We start from the raw sequence: 24,342 nt of genomic DNA, 5'->3' as shown, positions 1-24,342 counted from the left end.
TGTACTCATCAGTCAACATCACATTATCGTTTGACCATAAGAAATGTGGAGGAGCGAGACTCAGCAGTCTATCATTGTAGCACATGGGACAGCTCTGCTAACCAGTGGGTATCACAGTGATTTACACTGTGACAAAAACCTCCTCATTATACACTTCCTCTTTCTGAATCTCTGACACGTTAGAATAGAATAGAATAGAACGCAAGACCACATGTGAATAAAATAAACTTAGCACAGATTAGTATTTTTTATAAGCCAGAAACAAAAGGCAAGTAGTGCTTTTGATATTTGTTTATATTTTCATTGTTTTTTTCTTTGAGTGTTCCAGTGCAATAAAGAGTGCAGATGATAAAATAATGGTAATGTCACAGTCAATAGTTTGGTTTCCTATTGATTTGCTGCTAAAGGTTTGAAACCTTCAGTCTTCTCTAATAACTTGTCAGGAACACAGAGAGGAAGGAGACAAACATGAAATGTACTAACTGTGTGTTCATTGTTACACACTCTGATGTCGTCAGTAAAATCATTCATTCATAGACAGTGTATACAAATGTACATGCACTGTATTTACTGTGATGTTCAAATTGTGTGCACTTGAAGTTTTATTCAAGCTTTGCACATTTGCTGCACATGGAGCAATTTGATTGAACAAAGTCCTGCAGCTGCACAACATCTACCACCATCAGAAGTGAAATATAGTTAATAAGAGGAAAGTGATGATCATGATTAGTTGGTTTAACTTGTGCACTTGAACAACCACCATCCTCAATAACCCCACTACTATTGCAGGCTTTTATATATAATAAATAATGTTTTCCTCTAATCCAGACAGTGATTAGATGTTGCTGTTCAGGTGTGCAGAAACATTATGTTACTGAAACTCACTTACTGGTCGTTACATCACAGTAATTCAGTAAAGTTATTATTCACGTCGGCAGTAATGACACCCGATTACGCCAATCGGAGGTCACTAAAGTTAATGTTAAGTCTGTGTGTAGGTACGCACAATCTATGTCGGACAACGTAATTTTCTCTGGTCCTTTGCCCAATGTAACCAGTGATGACATGTATAGCCGCATGTAGTCATTCAATCGCTGGCTGTCGAGGTGGTGTCCAGAAAACAACATTGGGTTTTTAGATAACTGGCAAAACTTCTGGGGGAAACCTGGTCTCATGAGGAGAGACGGCGACCATCCCACTTTGGATGGAACAGCTCTCTTATCTAGCAGCTTAGGACATTTTATTAGAAACCCATGACAATCCAGAGTTAGACCAGGACACAGAGTTGCAGTCTTTCATGCTTCTCTGTGCTTCTTTTCGAGCAGTCACCAATTAAAAACCCCATTGAGACTGTGTCTGTCCCTCGACCTACTAAAGTAAAAAGTAAAGTAAATAAAGTAAATAAATAACAAACAGAAGGAGTTAGACATTCTAACTTAAGATTAATACCAACAATAAAATAGAGTCAAATAATACCACTTTTAAATGTGGACTATTAAATATAAGGTCTCTCCTCAAAATCTGTTTTAATAAATGATCTCATTTCTGACAATTGTATTGATTTATTCTGTGAAACTGAAACTTGGTTACATGAAGAAGATTACGTTAGTCTAAATGAGTCAACTCCACCCACTCATGCTAATACCCATATTCCTAGAAGCTCAGGCCGAGGAGGAGGTGTAGCAGCCATTTTTAATACTAGATTATTAATCAATCCCAAACCAGGATATTCATCGTTTGAAAGCCTCATTCTTAACCTATCCCATCCTTGTTGGAAATCACAGAAACCAATTATGATAGTTGACAAGACGGATCAGCGAGGACTCAGACACAGAGGCCTTTTAATTGTGTTTATTGGCACTCTTAAACAAAACACAAGGCAGATCCTCTTTACTGAGGGAAAACAAAGCGTGGCTATGAAAAACTATAACCAATGGGGAGCGCAACGCTCTTCAAAAGAAACGTTGCGGAACTATAAACGCGGAAACAAAAAATCACTCCGAAGAGGAAACAAACTCAGACTATGATTATCATGTAAAACTTAAACAGAAAACTCTCCAAACGGAGGAAAAACAAGGCTCTAAGCACTTCAAAAACAAAAACAAACTCAAGGCACAATCCTACTGATTGGCGATCTTTAACTAACTAAGAACGAGGTCAAAAACAAAACGCAATCTAAATGATTGGATCTACTCAGTCTAACTAATAAAACGTAAGTCACAATCCTAGTGATTGGAGTTCCTAAAAGGCTGTAAAAATTAACAAACAGAAATCTCTCCCAAGGAGGAAAACAAAAGGGGCTATAAATCTTAACTAAGTATCAGCTAACAGGCTATGATAAGAAAACTTACAAAGGAAAGCGTCGCTCACAAAGAGGATCAAATACTTGTGGAATCTGTGGCTGTGACGAGCAGCTCTGGTGATCAGGCATGGGCGAAAACACACTGGCACTGAAACAGGGGAACAGAGAGTTTTTAAAGTCCACATGGCTTAATTGTCAGCAGGTGTGTGTAATCAGGGCCGGCAGGCCGGCAGAGGAGGGGGCGGGGCAAACTGCCGGAGTGACAATAGTCACAGTTTATCGTCCACCTGCACCTTATTCAGAGTTACTATCAGAGTTCTCTGAGTTCTTATCCCAGTTAGTGCTTAAGACAGATAAAATCTTAATTGTAGGGGATTTCAACATCCATGTAGATGTTGACCGTGATAGTCTTAGCTGCGCATTTACCTCGCTGTTGGAATCAATAGGTTTTATTCAACGCGTTAATAAACCAACTCATCGCCTTAATCTCACCCTCGACCTTGTTTTAACTTATGGTATTGATATTGATAACTTAAACATAGTTCCTCAATCCCTCTCCGTACTGATCATTATTTACTCACATTTAATTGTACAATAATAAACTACAATAACATAAATAAGAAATACAGCTACAGCCGGTGCCTGTCTGAAAATAATATTAATACATTCAAAGAGACCGTGCAACCTTTATTTAACTCGGTGCCATATGTCAGTACATCTGAAGGTACCTTTTGTGATTTTACTCCCGCCCTCATAGATAACCTTGTTGATAGTACAGCGGCATTACTGCGTACTACATTAGACTGCGTTGCCCCTCTGAAAAAGAAGGTGGTGAATCAGATGAGACGAGCACCATGGTTTAACTCCAATACTCGTGCTCTTAAATTAATTAATTAGAAAGAAAATGGCGTTCCAATAACCTAGAGGAATTTTATATAGCCTGGAATGATGGTTTTGTAGCTTACAAAAAAGCCCTACACAAAGCTAGAGTTGCCTATTATTCTTCTTTAATTGAAGAAAATAAGAATCATCATAGGTTTCTTTTCAGCACTGTAGCCAGGCTGACACAGAGCCACAGCTCCACTGAACCATCTATTCCTTTAACACTGAGCAGTGATGACTTTATGAACTTTTTTGTGAATAAAATAACATCAATTAGATAAAAAAATTGATCATCTCCTCCCTCATATTGGGACTGACTCATCTTTTAGCACAAGAGCTTTAGAAGCACCAGGTGCACAGTTAGACAGTTTCTCCCCTATAGATCTCCCTGAGTTAACATCATTAGTTTCATCATCTAAACCATCAACCTGTCAGTTAGATCCTATCCCCACCAAATTGTTTAAAGATGTGTTTCCTTTAATTAACAGCTCTTTATTAACTCAAATTAATCTATCCTTATTAACAGGATATGTGCCCCAAACGTTTAAAATAGCAGTTATTAAACCCCTTCTCAAAAAAGCGACCCTTGACCCAGATATTTTAGCTAATTACCGACCTATATCTAATCTTCCCTTTGTTTCTAAAATCTTAGAAAAGGCAGTTGCCAATCAATTATGTGAATATTTGCGCATTAATGGCCTGTCTGAAGATTTTCAGTCAGGTTTTCGATTAAACCACAGCACAGAAACAGCACTAGTTAAAGTTAGTAATGATCTTCTCTTGGCTTCAGATAATGGTCTAGTTTCTTTACTTGTCCTGTTAGATCTTAGTGCTGCATTTGACACCATTGATCATAATATTCTACTGCAGAGATTGGAGCAGACTCTTGGTATCACAGGTGCTGCCCTCTGCTGGTTTAAATCATACTTATCTGATGGATTCCAGTTTGTTCATGTCAATGATAAAGCCTCACTTCAAACTAAAGTTAATTGTGGAGTTCCACAAGGCTCAGTGCTTGGGCATATACTTTTTACCTTATATATGCTTCCTCTAGGGAACATTATTAGAAAGCACAACATACACTTTCATTGTTATCCAGATGACACACAGCTATATTTATCAATGAAGCCGGATGAAATAAATCAGGTTGTTCAACTCCAGGAATGTCTCAGAGACATTAAGTCCTGGATGACCTGTAACTTTCTACTTTTAAACTCCGAAAAAACTGAGGTCATTATACTCTGCCCTAAACACCTCAGAGAAAAACTTTCTGATCACATTGTCACTTTAGATGACATCACCCTGGCTTCCAGTTCCACTGTGAGGAACCTTGAACCTTTTCTCTCCACTGATGCCTAGTGCTTGCTCATTGTGTGAACTGTTGGGGTTCTCTGCTCTCCTTGATGTTGTCTATGTACAGTGCCTTGAGATAATGTATGTTGTGTTATGCGCTATACAAATAAAATTGAATTGAATTGAATTGAATTAATCTAACAACATAAAACCTGTTACACAAGACAAACACGGCAGTTTGTCGCACTTAAATGAATTATGAATATCTGAGTGAAACAAAGATGAAATAAAATGAGAATTGTTTGGTGACGTCAGATCAGTTGAAGACACTATTTGTGTGATTTTAAAATGCAGTTTTTCCTCTTGTGATCTCTTTGAAGATCTTCACGTACAACAATGAAAGATGCTTGTGAACGGATTAAGTTATGGTGTAATTAATTTGATTATTTAAACATGAACAGAAATGTCAATAAAAACAGCGTAACAATCCAGCAACAGACTAATAAACACTGTGTGCTTGTGCATGTTAAATGAATTTAACATGAGATTGATCCAGTGACAATGACGATGTAAGAAAACTGAGCCGAGTGTTGAAACTCCTCCTCCTCTGTGTCTTTATAAGCCTCAGTCTCTCTTGTCACCACACTCCAGCACCCTGCTCACCTCTCTTCCTGACAGTCAGACTCTCTTACACCACACACTGACAACATGCTGGGGACCCTCTGCACTCTCATCACTGCTCTAACATGTAAGACCTTCTTCTCTGTCCTTTAAAAACCCATGTTATCTCCAAACAGAAACCTTTGACTCAAGTGTTTTCTCTGTATGTTGACAGATGTTGATGCAGCGATCGTGCTGACCCAGACGCCTGCTGTCCACACAGTTTCTGCAGGACAAGAGGTTGTTCTCAGCTGCAACACTCAGAGAGATGATGGCTATACTGCACGATGGTATAAACAGGTTCCTGGTGGGGTTCCTCAGTATGTTCTGAAGTTTCACCACAGCAGCAGTTCACTAAGCTTTGGAACAGGATTCTCTTCAGACCGATTTCACTCTAAATCCTCATCAAACATAGATTACCAGTTCATTATAAAGCGAGCAGAGGCAGGAGATTCTGCTCAGTATTTCTGTAGCACATGGGATAGCTCTGCTTCTGAACATGTATCACAGTGATTTACACTGTGACAAAAACCTCCTCATTAAACACTTCCTCTTTCTGAATCTCTGACACGTTAGAATAGAATAGAATAGAACGCAAGACCACATGTGAATAAAATCAACTTAGCACTGATTAGTATTTTTTATAAGCCAGAAACAAAATGCAAGTAGTGCTTTTGATATTTGTTTATATTTTCATTGTGTTTTTCTTTGAGTGTTCCAGTGCAATAAAGAGTGCAGATGATAAAATAATGGTAATGTCACAGTCAATAGTTTGGTTTCCTATTGATTTGCTGCTAAAGGTTTGAAACCTTCAGTCTTCTCTAATAACTTGTCAGGAACACAGAGAGGAAGGAGACAAACATGAAATGTACTAACTGTGTGTTCATTGTTACACACTCTGATGTCGTCAGTAAAATCATTCATTCATAGACAGTGTATACAAATGTACATGCACTGTATTTACTGTGATGTTCAAATTGTGTGCACTTGAAGTTTTATTCAAGCTTTGCACATTTGCTGCACATGGAGCAATTTGATTGATCAAAGTCCTGCAGCTGCACAACATCTACCACCATCAGAAGTGAAATATAGTTAATAAGAGGAAAGTGATGATCATGATTAGTTGGTTTAACTTGTGCACTTGAACAACCGCCATCCTCAATAACCCCACTACTATTGCAGGCTTTTATATATAATAAATAATGATGTTTTCCTCTAATCCAGACAGTGATTAGATGTTGCTGTTCAGGTGTGCAGAAACATTATATTACGGAAACTCACTTACTGGTCGTTACATCACAGTAATCTAACAACATAAAACCTGTTACACACGACAAACACGGCAGTGTGTCGCACTTAAATGAATTATGAATATCAGAGTGAAACTAAGATGAAATAAAATGCTGTTTTTCCTCCTGTGAGCTCTTTGAAGATCTTCACATACAACAATGAAAGATGCTTTTGAACGGATTAAGTTATGGTGTAATACATTTGATTATTTAAACGTGAACATAAATGTCAATAAAAACAGCGCAACAATCCAGCAACAGACTAATAAACACTGTGTGCTTGTGAATGTTAAATGAACTTAATATGAGATTGATCCAGTGACAATGACGATGTAAGAAAACTGAGCCGAGTGTTGAAACTCCTCCTCCTCTGTGTCTTTATAAGCCTCAGTCTCTCTTGTCACCACACTCCAGCACCCTGCTCACCTCTCTTCCTGACAGTCAGACTCTCTTACACCACACACTGACAACATGCTGGGGACCCTCTGCACTCTCATCACTGCTCTAACATGTAAGACCTTCTTCTCTGTCCTTTAAAAACCCATGTTATCTCCAAACAGAAACCTTTGACTCAAGTGTTTTCTCTGTATGTTGACAGATGTTGATGCAGCGATCGTGCTGACCCAGACGCCTGCTGTCCACACAGTTTCTGCAGGACAAGAGGTTGTTCTCAGCTGCAACATTCAGAGACATGATGGCAATTATGTGAGCTGGTATAAACAGGTTCCTGGTGGGGTTCCTCAGTATGTTCTGAGGTTTTACCACAGCCACAGTTCACCAAGCTTTGGAACAGGATTCTCTTCAGACCGATTTCACTCTAAATCCTCATCAAACATAGATTACCAGTTCATTATAAAGCGAGCAGAGGCAGGAGATTCTGCTCAGTATTTCTGTGGCACATGGGACGGCTCTGCTTCTGAAGCTGTATCACAGTGATTTACACTGTGACAAAAACCTCAGAGAGAAACTCACCACAGATTTCATGAATTCTGACTAAAATCAGTCAAATCAAAGTGAACCTGGGGTGAAAGGCGACTGTTAGAAAGAAGAATCCACCTCAAGACACAGGAATGTTTAAAAGAAACTCAGCAGTTTGTAGTAAAATAAACAGACTGAGATGTTGACAGTGAAAGTTGGAACGTTTCACTTCCGCTCCCGTCATCAGTGAGAGTCAGGAGGTTTTTGTACAGCCATGTGTACAAACTGAATCACTGTGGTATTCGGACAAGGCACCAAGCTGATTGTGGCGGGTAAGTACTTTTCAACTGATCATGAAACAAAACTGATCTCTGATATTTCACTCACTTTGATGAAAATCAATGTGTTCATTTCTCACTACTTGTTTCAGACATTTAACGGTTGTTTTGGGGAATTTCAGTTTTGTCTTGGTACCATGTTGTGTATTTAACAGAACAAAGAAAATGCTTTTTATTTGAATTTTACACAAACATAGATTTTGTTAGTAGTAGAGTATTTGAATAAATGGGAGATATGTACTTATTTTCACATTTTCACAGAACCAATCTTTGTAAAATCAGCCTCTTTGTTTCTTGATAGAAGTATTTTCATTTTAAATTAGCAATGCTAAACCAATTTAAATACATTTTATTTCATATTAGGTTCTTAAAATGAAATGTGGTTTTAGTAGTTAGAGTGAGTATTCATATGGCATAATTATTCACAGTGATACATTTTATCAGAACTATATTAAAAGTAAAATGTGATGTTCCTTTTTGTAGGTTTGCCACTCTCAGTCTGATGAGTGTGTACTTCTGTCTCTATAATGTAACATTATTTTACCAAACGTGATAAAACTCCAAGTCACTTTATCTTTGAACCCGTGTTTTTGAAGACATTTGTCTCAGTTATCATATTCTTAATTAGTAAAACAAACATGTGGATATTTTAGATGTATATAATGACATCTGAGCAGCAAACAAAATACAGAGGGACTGCTGTGTTACTGGTGTTTCTTAGATTCTTGCTCATATTTGTGTTGTCCTCCATGTATTTTCAGACTCCAGTCTCCCTCCTCCTGTCCTGACTGTCTTCCCTCCGTCCAGCGCTGAGCTCCAGACCAACAAAGCCACTCTGGTCTGTCTGTCCAGTCAGTCTGTGCCTTTTGCAGATGTGACCTGGTTGGTTGGCGGGAGTCCAGTGAGCAGCGGGGTCTCCACCAGCGCTGCTGCTCACCAACCGGACCAGACTTTCCAAATCAGCAGCCATCTGAGCGTCCAGACGTCAGACTGGAACCAGGATAAGCTTTACAAGTGTAAAGTGTCGCTGGGCTCCCAGACGTCAGAGAAAACCATCAACAAGTCGGTCTGTTCCACTGCAGAATAACAGAGGAGCAGAGTGACCATTTAAAACCTGCTTCTTCTTCTGTTTGCTCATCAATATGTCGAAAAGTTTTCCTGCTTGTAATACGTGCTGTGAAAGTTACGTAGAGCTGTTGTGTCAGTGTTGCATTCAATAAAAAAATGATCAGTGAAGGCACTGTGTCCCAAACGAGCCTGAGATTCTTTGTGCACACTATAATTAATCCAAAGATACGATTGACTGGAGCAACGTAGTCAGCACCTCATTCTGCTCAAGGAAGACTCTGTCCAACATGTATTTATTATTCCGTTCTCTTATTGAAGCTTTCTTTAGCTTGTTAAATCACACAAAGTGAAACAGAATGTTCACCCTCAGTCAGTGAAGCATCACCTCTCTACTTCACTTTCTTTTAACTTCCCTTTTTTAACATCTCCTGATTTAGCCCCATTCAAACAAAAATATTTTAGCTTATTAGTAGTTTGTGTTGAGACAGGAAACATAGATAGAATAATATACATATATATATACATATATATATGTATTTATATGTACAGTATATACCATAAAGAATTTACGGTACATATGTGTGTGGATACTGCAGGAGAGTATAGCTTATTGAGATGCAGTAATGATGATATAATGTAAGAAACATGGTCATTCTTGTCAGACTTGGCTTCATGTATAGAACTAACACAGCTTATATAACATTGTAAAGTTTCATTTACCTCTAAAGACTGAGAGCTGTAAGTGTATACAAATTGTTTTTAAGTCAGTTTCTTTCAGTCAGGGGCGTTCCCAAATGAACGCAGATACACTTGTGTTGACACGTATTAAACACACATTGTTAGAAATGAAATGGCAGCAAAGTGCACGTGAAGAAACAGACTGTAAAGGTGTGTAAATAGGCTGAAGCACACGCTTATTTTGCCTTTACCCTATACGTACGTCAATTGAGGCCCAAAGGATCTGCTATGGAACTACTGCTCGGACACGAGCGACTGCCTACGTAGTTACGAGAACGTGTGTCAGAATCAGGATGTACTGTTTTTACTGTGAACAAGTAGTGACGTGAAGATTCTTTTATTATGGTAACAAGGCACGATAGATCAAATGTAAAGGTACATTGTGTGTAATGTACTTTTCGTCCCTTCCAAATGTGTTGGAGAACATTTGTAGAACTTCATTTGAACATCAAAACTCATCAAAAAAATGATTTCATTTGTCCATTATGAGCTTTCGTGAAAACAAGACAGTCTTGCTAGAGCTGACCCAGCTCTTGATATCAATATAAAAGCGGTAATATACAATTCACAATTCAGTGTTTTATAATTATTTTATATTCATTTTCTGCCAGATTTACTGAGTGGACCTTTCATATTAGTTTCAGCCATCCAACATGTGTCAGTAGGAACAAAAAGGGGAAGTGTTTAATGAGGAGGTTTTTGTCACAGTGTAAATCACTGTGATACCCACTGGTTAGCAGAGCCGTCCCATGTGCTACAATAATAGACTGCTGAGTCTCGCTCCTCCGCATTGTTTATGATCAAACGATAATCTGATGTTGACTGATGAGTACACGTGAACTTGGACGAGGAGAACCCAGAGCCATAGGTTGGAGAACTATCACTATGATAATAAACAAGAACAAACTGAGGAACTGCTCCTGGGATTTGTTTATACCAGCGAGCAGCACTGCGAGTCACAGTCCCCAGATTACAGTCCAGGGAAGCTGTCTCTTGTTTCCTCGCCGTCACAACAGGAGGCCTCTGTGTCACCACGGTCACTCCACTCACACCTGGAAACGACAAGACGACACGGAGTCAAGAGAAACACACAGACGAGGTCAGAGCTGCAGTGAGTCGGCCTCCTTACATGTCAGAGCAGTGATGAGCGTGCAGAGGCTCCACAGCATGTTGTCAGTGTGTGCTGAGAACCACCTTGTATCACGCAAGAGTAAAAAGGTTTGGAGGATGTGGAGAGAAGGTGCTCGACGGGCAATTTATGAACACGACACTGAAACTGAGAGACTGACATGGGGGAGGAGCTTCGATTTAGTCTGTGTGGTCTGTGACTCAGCTCAATTCTTTTTCATCATTATGAGGACCACACTTGGACTTCTTCAAAGAAATAAACGTTTCTTTCTTTTGGTTTTGTATTTTAAGTGCAGAATCTACGTTTTGCACACGTCAGGGAATAAGTGACTTCCTTCATGTGAATAACACGAGCGTGTTTCTGGTCAGACACAGTTGCCTCTTCTTTTGATGAAGGAATAATTGAATAAAAAATATGTATCGCTTGTTCTCGCTCAACATACATTTCTCAAAATCAGTGACCGAAAGAGCAATAGGCGGCAGCTCGAGGCTTATTTTTGCCTAACCTGACAGAAGGGTTAATGACACTGGGCCTGTTCATTTACATGGAGCTATAAATAAGAGGGAAGGGTCTGCAGGTGCATCCTGGACCGGAGGAGAGGGAGGAGTAGAAAAGTCATGCTTCACTGATGAAGTGAAGAAAACTCAGTTTCTACTTTGACCAGATTTTTTTTATTTTGCAACATTTCATATGATGCCAGCTGATGGATTTTGATTTAATAAGCCACTAGATCCATGAACACAATTAAAAACAAACATGTGCATATGTCCCAGATAAGCATTACAAACACAAGATTTTGATAGCAATGATTTTTTTTTTTTTTATTGAGTCTGCAAGTAGGCCATTCAAAGCTGATACATCAGCGCTACCTAATGGTCATCAGGTATATTACAAGCAGACAAGTTTTGATGAGCAAACAGCACAAGCAGAAGAAGAAGCAGGTTTTAAATGGTCACTCTGCTCCTCTGTTATTCTGCAGTGGGACAGACCGACTTGTTGATGGTTTTCTCTGACGTCTGGGAGCCCAGCGACACTTTACACATGTAAAGCTTATCCTGGTTCCAGTCTGACGTCTGGACGCTCAGATGGCTGCTGATTTGGAAAGTCTGGTCCGGTTGGTGAGCAGCAGCGCTGGTGGAGACTCCGCTGCTCACTGGACTCCCGCCAACCAACCAGGTCACATCTGCAAAAGGCACAGACTGACTGGACAGACAGACGAGAGTGGCTTTGTTGGTCTGGAGCTCAGCGCTGGACGGAGGGAAGACAGTCAGGACAGGAGGAGGGAGACTGGAGTCTGAAAATACATGGAGGACAACACAAATATGACCAAGAATCTAAGAAACACCAGCAGCTCAACAGTCAGCGTGTTTATTTGTTGACATCCTGGCACAATATAGACATAAAGAAAGACCAAAACTATCTAAAATATTCACAGGGTGAAGATAGTATTCGAGTGTTCGAGTATGATCATTGAAAACAACTTGTTATCTTTCTTTCTGTTGGGAGAATACTATTGCATTAGAGGGACAGAATGACACATCTCATCATATATTATCTATTTCATACAAAAGTTTGCATTGAACAAACTTGTATTTGAGTTCTAAAATAATTTATCCAGTCACTAAATAGGCCATGTCAAAAAACTACCAAAAACTAGTACTACTATGTTACATTTAAAATGACCCATACAATGCTTAAGGGTTTTTTTGTTAATATTTTTTTTTTTCTAACAGATTTTAAGCTCTAAAATGTAACAAAAAAAAAGGGTTTTCTTGTCTCCAATCTTTTGAAATACCTTACTATTACAAGACTCTACTTTTGTAGATTACTTTTAGATTACACACTTTTAAAACGTTGTAACAATGAACATATTCTTCTCAAAAAAACAACAACAGGGATTTATTTTGTTGAATGATCAGTTGAACAGTACTTACCCGCCACAATCAGCTTGGTGCCTTGTCCGAATACCACAGTGATTCAGTTTGTACACATGGCTGTACAAAAACCTCCTGACTCTCACTGATGACGGGAGTGGAAGTGAAACCAACTTTCACTGTCAACATCTCAGTCCCATCATCAGTTTATTTATTCTACAAAACACTGCTGCACGTCTTTAAGGCTTTGATTTTTGGTTTTGTATGTACCATCGTGCTCCAGGTTCACCTTTATTTGAAAGATTTCTGGTCATAATTCAGTTAGTCTCAGTTTTCCTACATCAACTAAACTGGATGTTTTTGTCATTTTACATTGTGTCACTGGATCAATCTCATATTAAATTCATTTAACATTCACAAGCAAACAGTGTTTATTAGTCTGTTGCTGGATTGTTAGGCTGTTTTTATTGACATTTCTGTTCATGTTTAAATAATCAAATGTATTACACCATAACTTAATCCGTTCACAAGCATCTTTCATTGTTGTACGTGAAGATCTTCAAAGAGATCACACGAGGAGAAATAGCATTTTATTTTCAATATAAACTAAATTTAAAATCACACAAATAGTGTCTTCAACTGATCTGACGCCACCAAACCATTCTCATTTTATTTCATCTTAGTTTCACTCAGATAATCATAATTAATTCAAGTGTGATAAACTGTCGTGTTTGTAACATAATGTTTCTGCACACCTGAACAGCAACATCTAATCACTGTCTGGATTAGAGGAAAACATCATTATTTATTATATATAAAAGCCTGCAATAGTAGTGGGGTTATTGAGGATGGCGGTTGTTCAAGTGCACAAGTTAAACCAACTAATCATGATCATCACTTTCCTCTTATTAACTATATTTCACTTCTGATGGTGGTAGATGTTGTGCAACTGCAGGACTTTGATCAATCAAATTGCTCCATGTGCAGAAAATGTGCAAAGCTTGAATAAAACTTCAAGTGCACACAATTTGAACATCACAGTAAATACAGTGCATGTACATTTGTATACACTGTCTATGAATGAATGATTTTACTGACGACATCAGAGTGTGTAACAATGAACACACAGTTAGTACATTTCATGTTTGTCTCCTTCCTCTCTGTGTTCCTGACAAGTTATTAGAGAAGACTGAAGGTTTCAAACCTTTAGCAGCAAATCAATAGGAAACCAAACTATTGACTGTGACATTACCATTATTTTATCATCTGCACTCTTTATTGCACTGGAACACTCAAAGAAAAACACAATGAAAATATAAACAAATATCAAAAGCACTACTTGCATTTTGTTTCTGGCTTATAAAAAATACTAAACTGTGCTAAGTTGATTTTATTCACATGTGGTCTTACATTCTATTCTATTCTATTCTAACGTGTCAGAGATTCAGAAAGAGGAAGTGTTTAATGAGGAGGTTTTTGTCACAGTGTAAATCACTGTGATACATCTTCAGAAGCAGAGCCATCCCATTTGCCACAGAAATACTGAGCAGAATCTCCTGCCTCTGCTCGCTTTATAATGAACTGGTAATCTATGGTTGATGAGGATTTAGAGTGAAATCGCTCTGAAGAGAATCCTGTTCCAAAGCTTGGTGAACTGACGCTGTAGTGAAAGCCCAGAACAAACTGAGGAACCCCACCAGGAACCTGTTTATACCAGCTCACATAATAGTCATCATATCTCTGAATGTTGCAGCTGAGAACAACCTCTTGTCCTGCAGAAACTGTGTGGACAGCAGGCGTCTGGGTCAGCACGATCGCTGCATCAACATCTGTCAACATACAGAGAAAACACTTGAGTCAAAGGTTTCTGTTTGGAGATAACATGGGTTTTTAAAGGACAGAGAAGAAGGTCTTACATGTTAGAGCAGTGATGAGAGTGCAGAGGGTCCCCAGCATGTTGTCAGTGTGTGGTGTAAGAGAGTCTGACTGTCAGGAAGAGAGGTGAGCAGGGTGCTGGAGTGTGGTGACAAGAGAGACTGAGGCTTATAAAGACACAGAGGAGGAGGAGTTTCAACACTCGGCTCAGTTTTCTTACATCGTCATTGTCACTGGATCAATCTCATATTAAATTCATTTAACATTCACAAGCACACAGTGTTTATTAGTCTGTTGCTGGATTGTTGCGCTGTTTTTATTGACATTTCTGTTCATGTTTAAATAATCAAATTAATTACACCATAACTTAATCCGTTCACAAGCATCTTTCATTGTTGTATGTGAAGATCTTCAAAGAGATCACAGGAGGAAAAACAGCATTTTAAAATCACACAAATAGTGTCTTCAACTGATCTGACGTCACCAAACAATTCTCATTTTATTTCATCTTTGTTTCACTCAGATATTCATAATTCATTTATGTGCGACAAACTGCCGTGTTTGTCTTGTGTAACAGGTTTTATGTTGTTAGATTCATTCAATTCAATTCAATTCAATTTTATTTGTATAGCGCATAACACAACATACATTATCTCAAGGCACTGTACATAGACAACATCAAGGAGAGCAGAGAACCCCAACAGTTCACACAATGAGCAAGCACTAGGCATCAGTGGAGAGAAAAGGTTCAAGGTTCCTCACAGTGGAACTGGAAGCCAGGGTGATGTCATCTAAAGTGACAATGTGATCAGAAAGTTTTTCTCTGAGGTGTTTAGGGCAGAGTATAATGACCTCAGTTTTTTCGGAGTTTAAAAGTAGAAAGTTACAGGTCATCCAGGACTTCATGTCTCTGAGACATTCCTGGAGTTGAACAACCTGATTTATTTCATCTGGCCTCATTGATAAATATAGCTGTGTGTCATCTGCATAACAATGAAAGTGTATGTTGTGCTTTCTAATAATGTTCCCTAGAGGAAGCATATATAAGGTAAAAAGTATATGCCCAAGCACTGAGCCTTGTGGAACTCCACAATTAACTTTAGTTTGTAGTGAGGCTTTATCATTAACATGAACAAACTGGAATCTATCAGATAAGTATGATTTAAACCAGCAGAGGGCAGCACCTGTGATACCAAGAGTCTGCTCCAATCTCTGCAGTAGAATATTATGATCAATGGTGTCAAATGCAGCACTAAGATCTAACAGGACAAGTAAAGAAACTAGAACATTATCTGAAGCCAAGAGAAGATCATTACTAACTTTAACTCGTGCTGTTTCTGTGCTGTGGTTTAATCGAAAACCTGACTGAAAATCTTCAAACAGGCCATTAATGCGCAAATATTCACATAATTGATTGGCAACTGCCTTTTCTAAGATTTTAGAAACAAAGGGAAGATTAGATATAGGTCGGTAATTAGCTAAAATATCTGGGTCAAGGGTCGCTTTTTTGAGAAGGGGTTTAATAACTGCTATTTTAAACGTTTGGGGCACATATCCTGTTAATAAGGATAGATTAATTTGAGTTAATAAAGAGCTGTTAATTAAAGGAAACACATCTTTAAACAATTTGGTGGGGATAGGATCTAACTGACAGGTTGATGGTTTAGATGATGAAACTAATGATGTTAACTCAGGGAGATCTATAGGGGAGAAACTGTCTAACTGTGCACCTGGTGCTTCTAAAGCTCTTGTGCTAAAAGATGAGTCAGTCCTGATATGAGGGAGGAGATGATCAATTTTTTTATCTAATTGATGTTATTTTATTCACAAAAAAGTTCATAAAGTCATCACTGCTCAGTGTTAAAGGAATAGATGGTTCAGTGGAGCTGTGGCTCTGTGTCAGCCTGGCTACAGTGCTGAAAAGAAACCTATGATTATTCTTATTTTCTTCAATTAGAGAAGAATAATAGGCAACTCTAGCTTTGTGTAGGGCTTTTTTGTAAGCTACAAAACCATCTATCCAGGCTATATAAAATTCCTCTAGGTTATTGGAACGCCATTTTCTTTCTAATCTACGTAACGTCTGTTTAAGAGCACGAGTATTGGAGTTAAACCATGGTGCTCGTCTCATCTGATTCACCACCTTCTTTTTCAGAGGGGCAACGCAATCTAATGTAGTACGCAGTGAGGCTGCTGTACTATCAACAAGGTTATCTATGAGGGCGGGAGTAAAATCACAAAAGGTACCTTCAGGTGTACTGACATATGGCACCGAGTTAAATAAAGGTTGCACTGTCTCTTTGAATGTATTAATATTATTATCAGACAGGCACCGGCTGTAGCTGTATTTCTTATTTATGTTATTGTAATTCATTATTGTACAATTAAATGTGAGTAAATAATGATCAGTAAGGAGAGGGTTTTGAGGAACTATGTTTAAGTTATCAATATCAATACCATAAGTTAAAACAAGGTCGAGGGTGTCATTAAGGCAATGAGTTGGTTTATTAACGCGTTGAATAAAACCTATTGATTCCAACAGCGAGTTAACTGCGCAGCTAAGACTATCACGGTCAACATCTACATGGATGTTGAAATCCCCTACAATTATGATTTTATCTGTCTTAAGCACTAACTGAGATAAGAACTCAGAGAACTCTGATAGGAACTCTGAATAAGGTGCAGGTGGACGATAAACTGTGACTCTCATAATTGGTTTCTGTGATTTCCAACTAGGATGGGATAGGTTAAGAATGAGGCTTTCAAACGATGAATATCCTAGTTTGGGCTTGATATTGATTAATAATCTAGTATTAAAAATGGCTGCTACACCTCCTCCTCGGCCTGAGCTTCTAGGAATATGGGTATTAACATGAGTGGGTGGAGTTGACTCATTTAGACTAACGTAATCTTCTTCATGTAACCAAGTTTCAGTTACACAGAATAAATCAATACAATTGTCAGAAATTAGATCATTTATTAAAACAGATTTTGAGGAGAGAGACCTTATATTTAATAGTCCACATTTAAAAGTGGTATTATTTGACTCTATTTTATTGTTGGTATTAATCTTTATTAAGTTAGAATGTCTAACTCCTTTTTGTTATTGATTTATTTACTTTAGTTTTTACTTTAGTAGGTCGAGGGGCAGACACAGTCTCAATGGGGTTTTTAATTGGTGACTGCTCGAAAAGAAGCACAGAGAAGCATGAAAGACTGCAACTCTGTGTCCTGGTCTAACTCTGGATTGTCATGGGTTTCTAATAAAATGTCCTAAGCTGCTAGATAAGAGAGCTGTTCCATCCAAAGTGGGATGGTCGCGGTCTCTCTTCATGAGACCAGGTTTCCCCCAGAAGTTTTGCCAGTTATCTAAAAACCCAATGTTGTTTTCTGGACACCACCTCGACAGCCAGCGATTGAATGACCACATGCGGCTATACATGTCATTGTGATACTCACAAAATAAACTATGATGGTTTTGTTGAGATATCATTTATTTAGTTAATGTGAAAGTCACTATTTGATTTATTGTGTTGTTTTTGTATTAGCCCACATGTTGAATAGAAACATAGTAACATGCTGTTGCGCCGAACAGACAGTAGGTGGCAGCACTGACCAGTAGAGTGACTGGAAGTTTAATAGTGCGTCGCGGAGATGGAGCTCATAATCCAGCTGAATGGAGAACGAGCAACATGCACTCTGCGTCGCTGATTTGTGTTTAACTTTCAGGTCAGTTATATGTGACTTAAGATGTTTGACCAGTTCTTAGGAATCCCCGGTGAGGTATAATTTGTGTGTGTTTTAAGTTTTAAATATGTAAATGTTGTGGTACGTGACCGGCGCGATTGGGAAAATGGCGTCCGCCGCCGTAGCCACTTTACTTGTGTTTGTTGCTGTTGGCTCCTGGGCATTTGTGCATTATTTTTGTATATATGAAAATGAGTTGTGTGTAATATGTTCGGATCTGTGAAAGGTAAAGGTAATGTGCAGATTAGCCTTCGGTAAGGATGCACATTCCTAGTTTAAGTTCAGGTAGTATAGCAGCGAGTATTGTCAGCCATTTTGATTTTGTTTCATGTCATGTTAATGTTTAATTGCAAGAAAGAAGAATTCTGTTTAATCAAGTACAGACTTGAAATAAAATGTACAAATACAATATAAATACTCTTGATGAAAGAGATAGAAATAGCGGTGTTTAATAGAGAATTGAGTGCATGATAGAAGAAAGATGAATGATTGTTTTGAAACATATTTGTTTTCTTGATTGTGTGAAAGTACATGAAACAGACACATGTGAGTATGTGATTAACAATGTGGTTATGACCAGTGTTTAAATGCAGAAATATAACAGAAATAATTCAGGATTGTAATTAAAATGTTAAAATGTCAGTATGTAAATAAATATAATCCAGCTGAATGGAGAACGAGCAACATGCACTCTGCGTCGCTGATTTGTGTTTAACTTTCAGAGGGATTGTCTATATATCTGTCAGCGGGGAACGAGCCGGGACCCGCTACAGATTCTTGGGGGCTCGTCCGGGATGCTTCGAGGCCATTGATTGGATCGGAAGCCGAGTGATGTCGATGACAACGCAGATCAGCAACTAGAGGGAGGGCCGTATTATCCAGCCGCCGACCAGTCCTATCCTGCCGTGTGAGAGCTGCGACTGTGGACGAGTGGAGGTCTGGGATCCAGAGACGACTGCACCAGCATCGTTGTGTTGCCAGCCGTGAGGGAGACGAGAAGCTATCATGTCGAAAGGTGGGAGAAAGAGCCTGGTGTGGGACATCAGGCGGAGCCTACTTACCTTGTCAGCTGAAGAGCTTCTTCGGGTCGCCAGAGCGGTGGATCCAGCGTTGGACGAAGACCAGTCAGAGCTTGTGGAGGGAGACCAGGAGGGATGCTACGACCATATCAACTCTTTTATGTACAGTAAGCAGTTACTTGAAGCAGAGGATGAAGGAATGGTTCAGTTGCTGATGTTAAAAGATGCTATTGATGATGTAGTACAGGGTCGTGATGATGATATGTCACTGCTAAATGTAAAGGGTGATTGTGAGTTACATACTGTCCAGAGTGGTGGAAAGCCTGATGATGTTGTTGGGTTGTCTGATGGTTCTGTAATTATCCAAACACCCTCTGAAATCATCACTGACACTCACATTCAGAGTCACCACACACCTATTTCAGTCAATACTACATCACCTAGTGATTTTACCAGACTAGAGTCAGGTTCAGTTAAGACTACAATGCCAAACTTACCTGACACAGGAAATGCTGATTGGCTCAGAATGCTCTCCAGCTATGAAGAGCTGAGCAAGAAACTTATGCAGTGTATGCCAGCACATGCTACACCACCACAGACACATATGCCTCTGCCCTCTGTCCTGCCCAGTCAGCCAGACCGAAATCCACCAGGTGAGTCTGCCTCTCAGTCAGCTCGTGAGGGGATGGTGTCTCTAAGGGAACTCAGCTACCTTCCAAGGAGAGAGTTCAAGGTGCAAGGTGGTCAGGTCGGCGATCAATCCTCTGACATCAGCTACAATAATGTCTGCAAGCAGATTGATGATGGAATCAGGGAAGGATTTTCGGACTCAGAGATTGTTCGTGGTGTGCTCAAAATCATAAAACCAGGCATATTCAAAGAAATGTTGATAAACAAAGATGACATAACGGTGACCGAACTCAAGGGGTTTCTCCAAACTCACCTCAGAGAAAAAAATAGCACAGAGCTATTCCAAGAGTTAATGTGCACGAAACAGGATGAGAATGAGACGCCGCAGCAATTTTTATATCGTGTGATAGGTTTAAAACAACGTATCCTATTCACATCAAAACTGGCCGACACTGACATTAAATACTCTGCAGCAACCGTACAGGATGTTTTCCTGCATACAGTGTACCAAGGCTTTGGACACAAACATACTGACATACGCAGAGAACTCAAACCTCTGTTGTCAAGCAGTGGAGTCACAGATGAGATGATCCTTCGTCAGGTGATGAAAATCACCAGTGAGGAAAATGAGAGGATGAAGAGACTGGGCTCCGCCCGCCGACAGACTGTAACAAATACACATAGTGCCCAGCTTGAGCCTGAGGTGGTAGCGAGACCTAGCACCAAGTCAGGGAGTGTAGAGTCCAAGTCAAACCAAGCGAAACAAGATCCACTCAGAGACCTCACAACTAAAGTGGAGGAACTTACCAAACTGGTTGTGACTATGCAACAACAAAATCAACGACAGCAAACTCACAATGAGTACCAGTACAGTCAAAATAGGACACAATCTAAACGTAGGAAACCCTATGGTTGTCCACGCTGTGTGGAACTAGACAGACGAGACTGTGTACACTGTTTCACATGTGGGGAGGAAGGACACCGTGCAGCAGGCTGTCAAAGACGACCAAAGAGACAGGGAAACGCCAACCGGGCACTGGAGAGGGACATCTAGTGGCCGAGCCTGGAAATAAGTCCCAACCGGGAACTGAGAAAAAAAATGACAAAACGCACACCTCCACACCCTTAACACCAGTAATGACAAGCACACATAGTCACTGCGCTCAAATAGCTCAGACCTCTACTCAGTTACCACGTGTAGCTAAAGCTAGAGCTGTTGCTAGTTTGATTGGGAAAAAGGCCCTAGTTCAGAGCTATCTAAATGGCTTAGCAGCCACCTCATTGCTCGACTCTGGGTCACAAGTCAGTATAGTCAGCCGGGCCTGGAAAAATGAATACCTACCTGACCTCAGTATTCGTCCAGTTTCTGAGATCTTAGGGGAGGAGGAACTGAAGGTCAATGCAGCAAATGGTGGTGTCATTCCATATGATGGGTGGGTAGCTATTACAGTGAACTTGCCAGGGAATTTGGACCCAAATCTGTCTATTAGTGTCCCATTCCTCATCAGCAGCTATCCCATGGATAAACCATTGATTGGCTTTAATGTTCTGGAAGTGTTAATTTGCGACCAACCAGAGAGGCTAATGCCAGTACTTGTTAGCCTTCTTAGCAATGCCATATCTGTCCCTAACGAAACGGCTGAAGCTCTCGTCAACCTTATTCAGACAACAAAGTCAGTCATGCAGCAGGGACGCTTAAGGACAGGAGTCAAGGACATTGTGCTCCCAGCTGGTCAAGTGTCGTGGTTAAAGTGTCGGGTTCCATCTACCATGGATGCCTCTACCCGACTCGTGTTGTTCGAAACCGATGACAGTCTGTCATCTGAACAGTGGGATGTAGGCCCAGGTTTGTTAGAAATCCAGAACCCAACAATGCCATATGTCACCATTCCAATCAGTAACAACACCAATCATGACATCACGTTACCACGCAGAACAGCCCTTGGTATCCTGCAGCATGTTGGAAATGTGGTGGAGGCAGATATCCTGGACAAATCACAGCCAGCAGCAATTGTCAGTGAGGTCACCACCACTCAGATCAGCAGCACAGATTCACCTCTGTGGCACCCACCTGTAACCCTTGACCACCTGGAGGAAGAACAGCAGGAGGAGGTTAGAAAGATGCTGTATGAGGAGTCGAATGCTTTTGCGAGGGATGGAAATGACATTGGCTGTATTCCAAATCTGCAAATGGTGATCAACCTCAAAGATGAGGTTCCGGTACAGAGAGCGTACACATCAATTCCCAAACCACTGTTTAAAGAGGTTAAGGAGTATATCCAAGATCTTCTTGTGAAGGGATGGATTGTGAAATCAAAATCTTCCTATTCTGCCCCAGTGGTCTGTGTGCGGAAGAAGGATGGCACGTTGCGTCTCTGTATAGATTATCGTCTCCTAAATCAAAAAACGGTACCTGACAGACATCCACTGCCACGCATACAGGATTTGACAGACACGCTGGGTGGGTACTCAGTGTTCAGCATACTTGACCAAGGCAAAGCTTATCATCAGGGGTTTGTAGCAGAAGGGTCACGTCATCTCACCGCCTTCATCACCCCCTGGGGGCTTTACGAGTGGAATAGGATTCCATTTGGACTTTCTAATGCACCTGCAGCTTTCCAGAGGAGCATGGAGGAGATGTTAGGCTCCCTGAGAGACGAGTGCTGCATTCCGTACTTGGATGACCTACTGTGCTACTCCAGATCCTTCAGTGGCCACGTGGAGGTGATTCGCAAGGTTCTTCAGGCACTGCAGCACCATGGGGTGAAGCTACGGGCGGAGAAGTGCGAGATATTTCGTAAGGAGGTTCGCTATGTTGGACGTTTGGTGTCGGCCCAAGGAGTTCGAGTTGACCCGAAAGACCTTGATGCAGTGCTGGCTTTGAAAAACAAAACACCCAAAACAGTTGGTGACCTCCGTCAAGTTCTCGGCTTCCTAAGCTATTACCGCTCTTACGTACAGGACTTCGCTAAAATAGCAAAGCCATTGTATGAGCTGCTCCAAGTTAAGTCCTCCATGTCCCCACTCCTTCCACGTAACTGCAAGTCCAAGGGTCCACAGCTCCCATCAAAAACACCCATTGAATGGAAGGCTGACCACCAGAGCACCTTGGAAAGGCTAGTCAGTATGCTGATCAACCCCCCAGTCCTCGCATATCCTAACTTTGAGGAGCCATTCGTCCTACACACCGATGCATCGGAGAAAGGGCTCGGCGCAATTCTCTATCAACAGCAGGGTAGGAAAATGCGAGTGATCGGATATGGATCACGAACTCTGACACCTGCGGAACGGAACTACAGACTTCACAGCGGAAAACTTGAGTTCCTGGCTTTGAAGTGGGCAGTGTGCGAGAAGTTTAGAGATTATCTCTTCTACGCTCCACATTTTACCATATACACCGACAATAATCCACTTACTTATGTCATGAGCACTGCGAAACTCAACGCAGTTGGGCATCGATGGGTTGGAGAATTGTCAGAGTTCCGCTTTAATATCAAATACAGACCTGGGAAAAACAATATCGACGCCGATACGCTCTCACGCATCCCACTCGATATTGATGACTATGTGACAACATGCACTGAGGAGCTGTCGCAGGATGTGCTGCATGCCACTTGGGAAGGGGGTAGAGCAGCTCAGAAAAAAGATGTAGCATGGGTAGCTGCACTTTACTACTCCTCTGCTGATGTAATGCCACAGCCTCATGTACTTTTGCCTGAAATCAACCACGAAGAGCTGGCAAAAGCCCAACGAGATGACCCTGAAATTGGGGAAGTAATAAGATTGAAAGAAACCAATAATGTCCTTACCAATGATGTCAGGAGGTCAGTGAGTGGGCTGGCTCGCAAGATCCTTCATGAATGGAGTCAACTACATTTGGAACATGGAGTTCTGTACCGCCGAACATCAGAAAGGAAACAGTTGGTCCTACCTGTCAAGTATAGGTCAATTGCCCTGAAACACCTCCATGACAACATGGGACACGTTGGTACCGAACGTGTGCTCCACCTCGCCAGAGAACGTTTCTATTGGCCGTACATGAAGAGATGCATAGAAGATTATGTCACAAGAAAATGCAGCTGCATAAAACAAAAGAAACCCTCCACACATGTTCGTGCACCAATGGGGGGCCTGACCTCTGCTTCCCCCCTTGATCTGGTTTGCATAGACTACTTACACCTGGAGAAGAGCAAAGGAGGATTTGAGTACATTCTGGTAGTAATTGACCATTTTACTAGATTTGCTCAAGCGTACCCAACTAAAAATAAATCAGGACAAACTGCAGCTGAACGAATATACAATGACTACATACCTCGTTTTGGATACCCAAATCGTCTCCACCATGATCAAGGACGCGAGTTCGAAAACAACCTTTTCCGCACCCTTGGACGGCTGTCAGGGGTCGGACACTCACGAACGTCTCCTTACCACCCACAATGTAACCCGGCTGAGCGGTTCAACCGAACACTGCTGCAAATGTTACGGACACTGACGGACAGGGAAAAGGAGAGATGGAAGGAACATTTACCACAAATGTTACACGCATATAACTGCACTCGCCACGAGTCCACTGGGTACTC

At 40.5% G+C, this 24,342-nt stretch overlaps 2 protein-coding genes across 2 annotated transcripts; one reads left to right on the top strand and one right to left on the bottom strand.

The window, feature by feature from the left end:
* Positions 1 to 6,784: 6,784 nt before the first annotated feature.
* On the top strand, positions 6,785 to 8,888 carry LOC131475646 (immunoglobulin lambda-1 light chain-like). Its single transcript, XM_058653897.1, has 4 exons — positions 6,785 to 6,937; positions 7,025 to 7,354; positions 7,647 to 7,676; positions 8,444 to 8,888. The coding sequence occupies exons 1-4, from the start codon at positions 6,898 to 6,900 to the stop codon at positions 8,767 to 8,769; spliced, it is 726 nt and encodes a 241-aa protein (XP_058509880.1). The 5' UTR covers positions 6,785 to 6,897; the 3' UTR covers positions 8,770 to 8,888.
* A 2,563-nt stretch (positions 8,889 to 11,451) lies between these two features.
* LOC131476182 (immunoglobulin lambda-1 light chain-like) lies at positions 11,452 to 14,645 on the bottom strand. Its single transcript, XM_058654720.1, has 4 exons — positions 14,408 to 14,645; positions 13,995 to 14,320; positions 12,552 to 12,585; positions 11,452 to 11,911 (listed from the first exon to the last, which is right to left on the bottom strand). Exons 1-4 carry the CDS (start codon positions 14,445 to 14,447, stop codon positions 11,586 to 11,588), a joined length of 726 nt encoding a protein of 241 aa, XP_058510703.1. The 5' UTR covers positions 14,448 to 14,645; the 3' UTR covers positions 11,452 to 11,585.
* Between the last annotated feature and the right edge of the window lie 9,697 nt (positions 14,646 to 24,342).

The sequence above is a fragment of the Solea solea genome, chromosome 16 (assembly GCF_958295425.1).
Source record: "Solea solea chromosome 16, fSolSol10.1, whole genome shotgun sequence".
Taxonomy (NCBI): domain Eukaryota; kingdom Metazoa; phylum Chordata; class Actinopteri; order Pleuronectiformes; family Soleidae; genus Solea; species Solea solea.
Note: the sequence above shows the minus strand (reverse complement) of the source record. Positions and strands in the feature narration are given on the sequence as shown.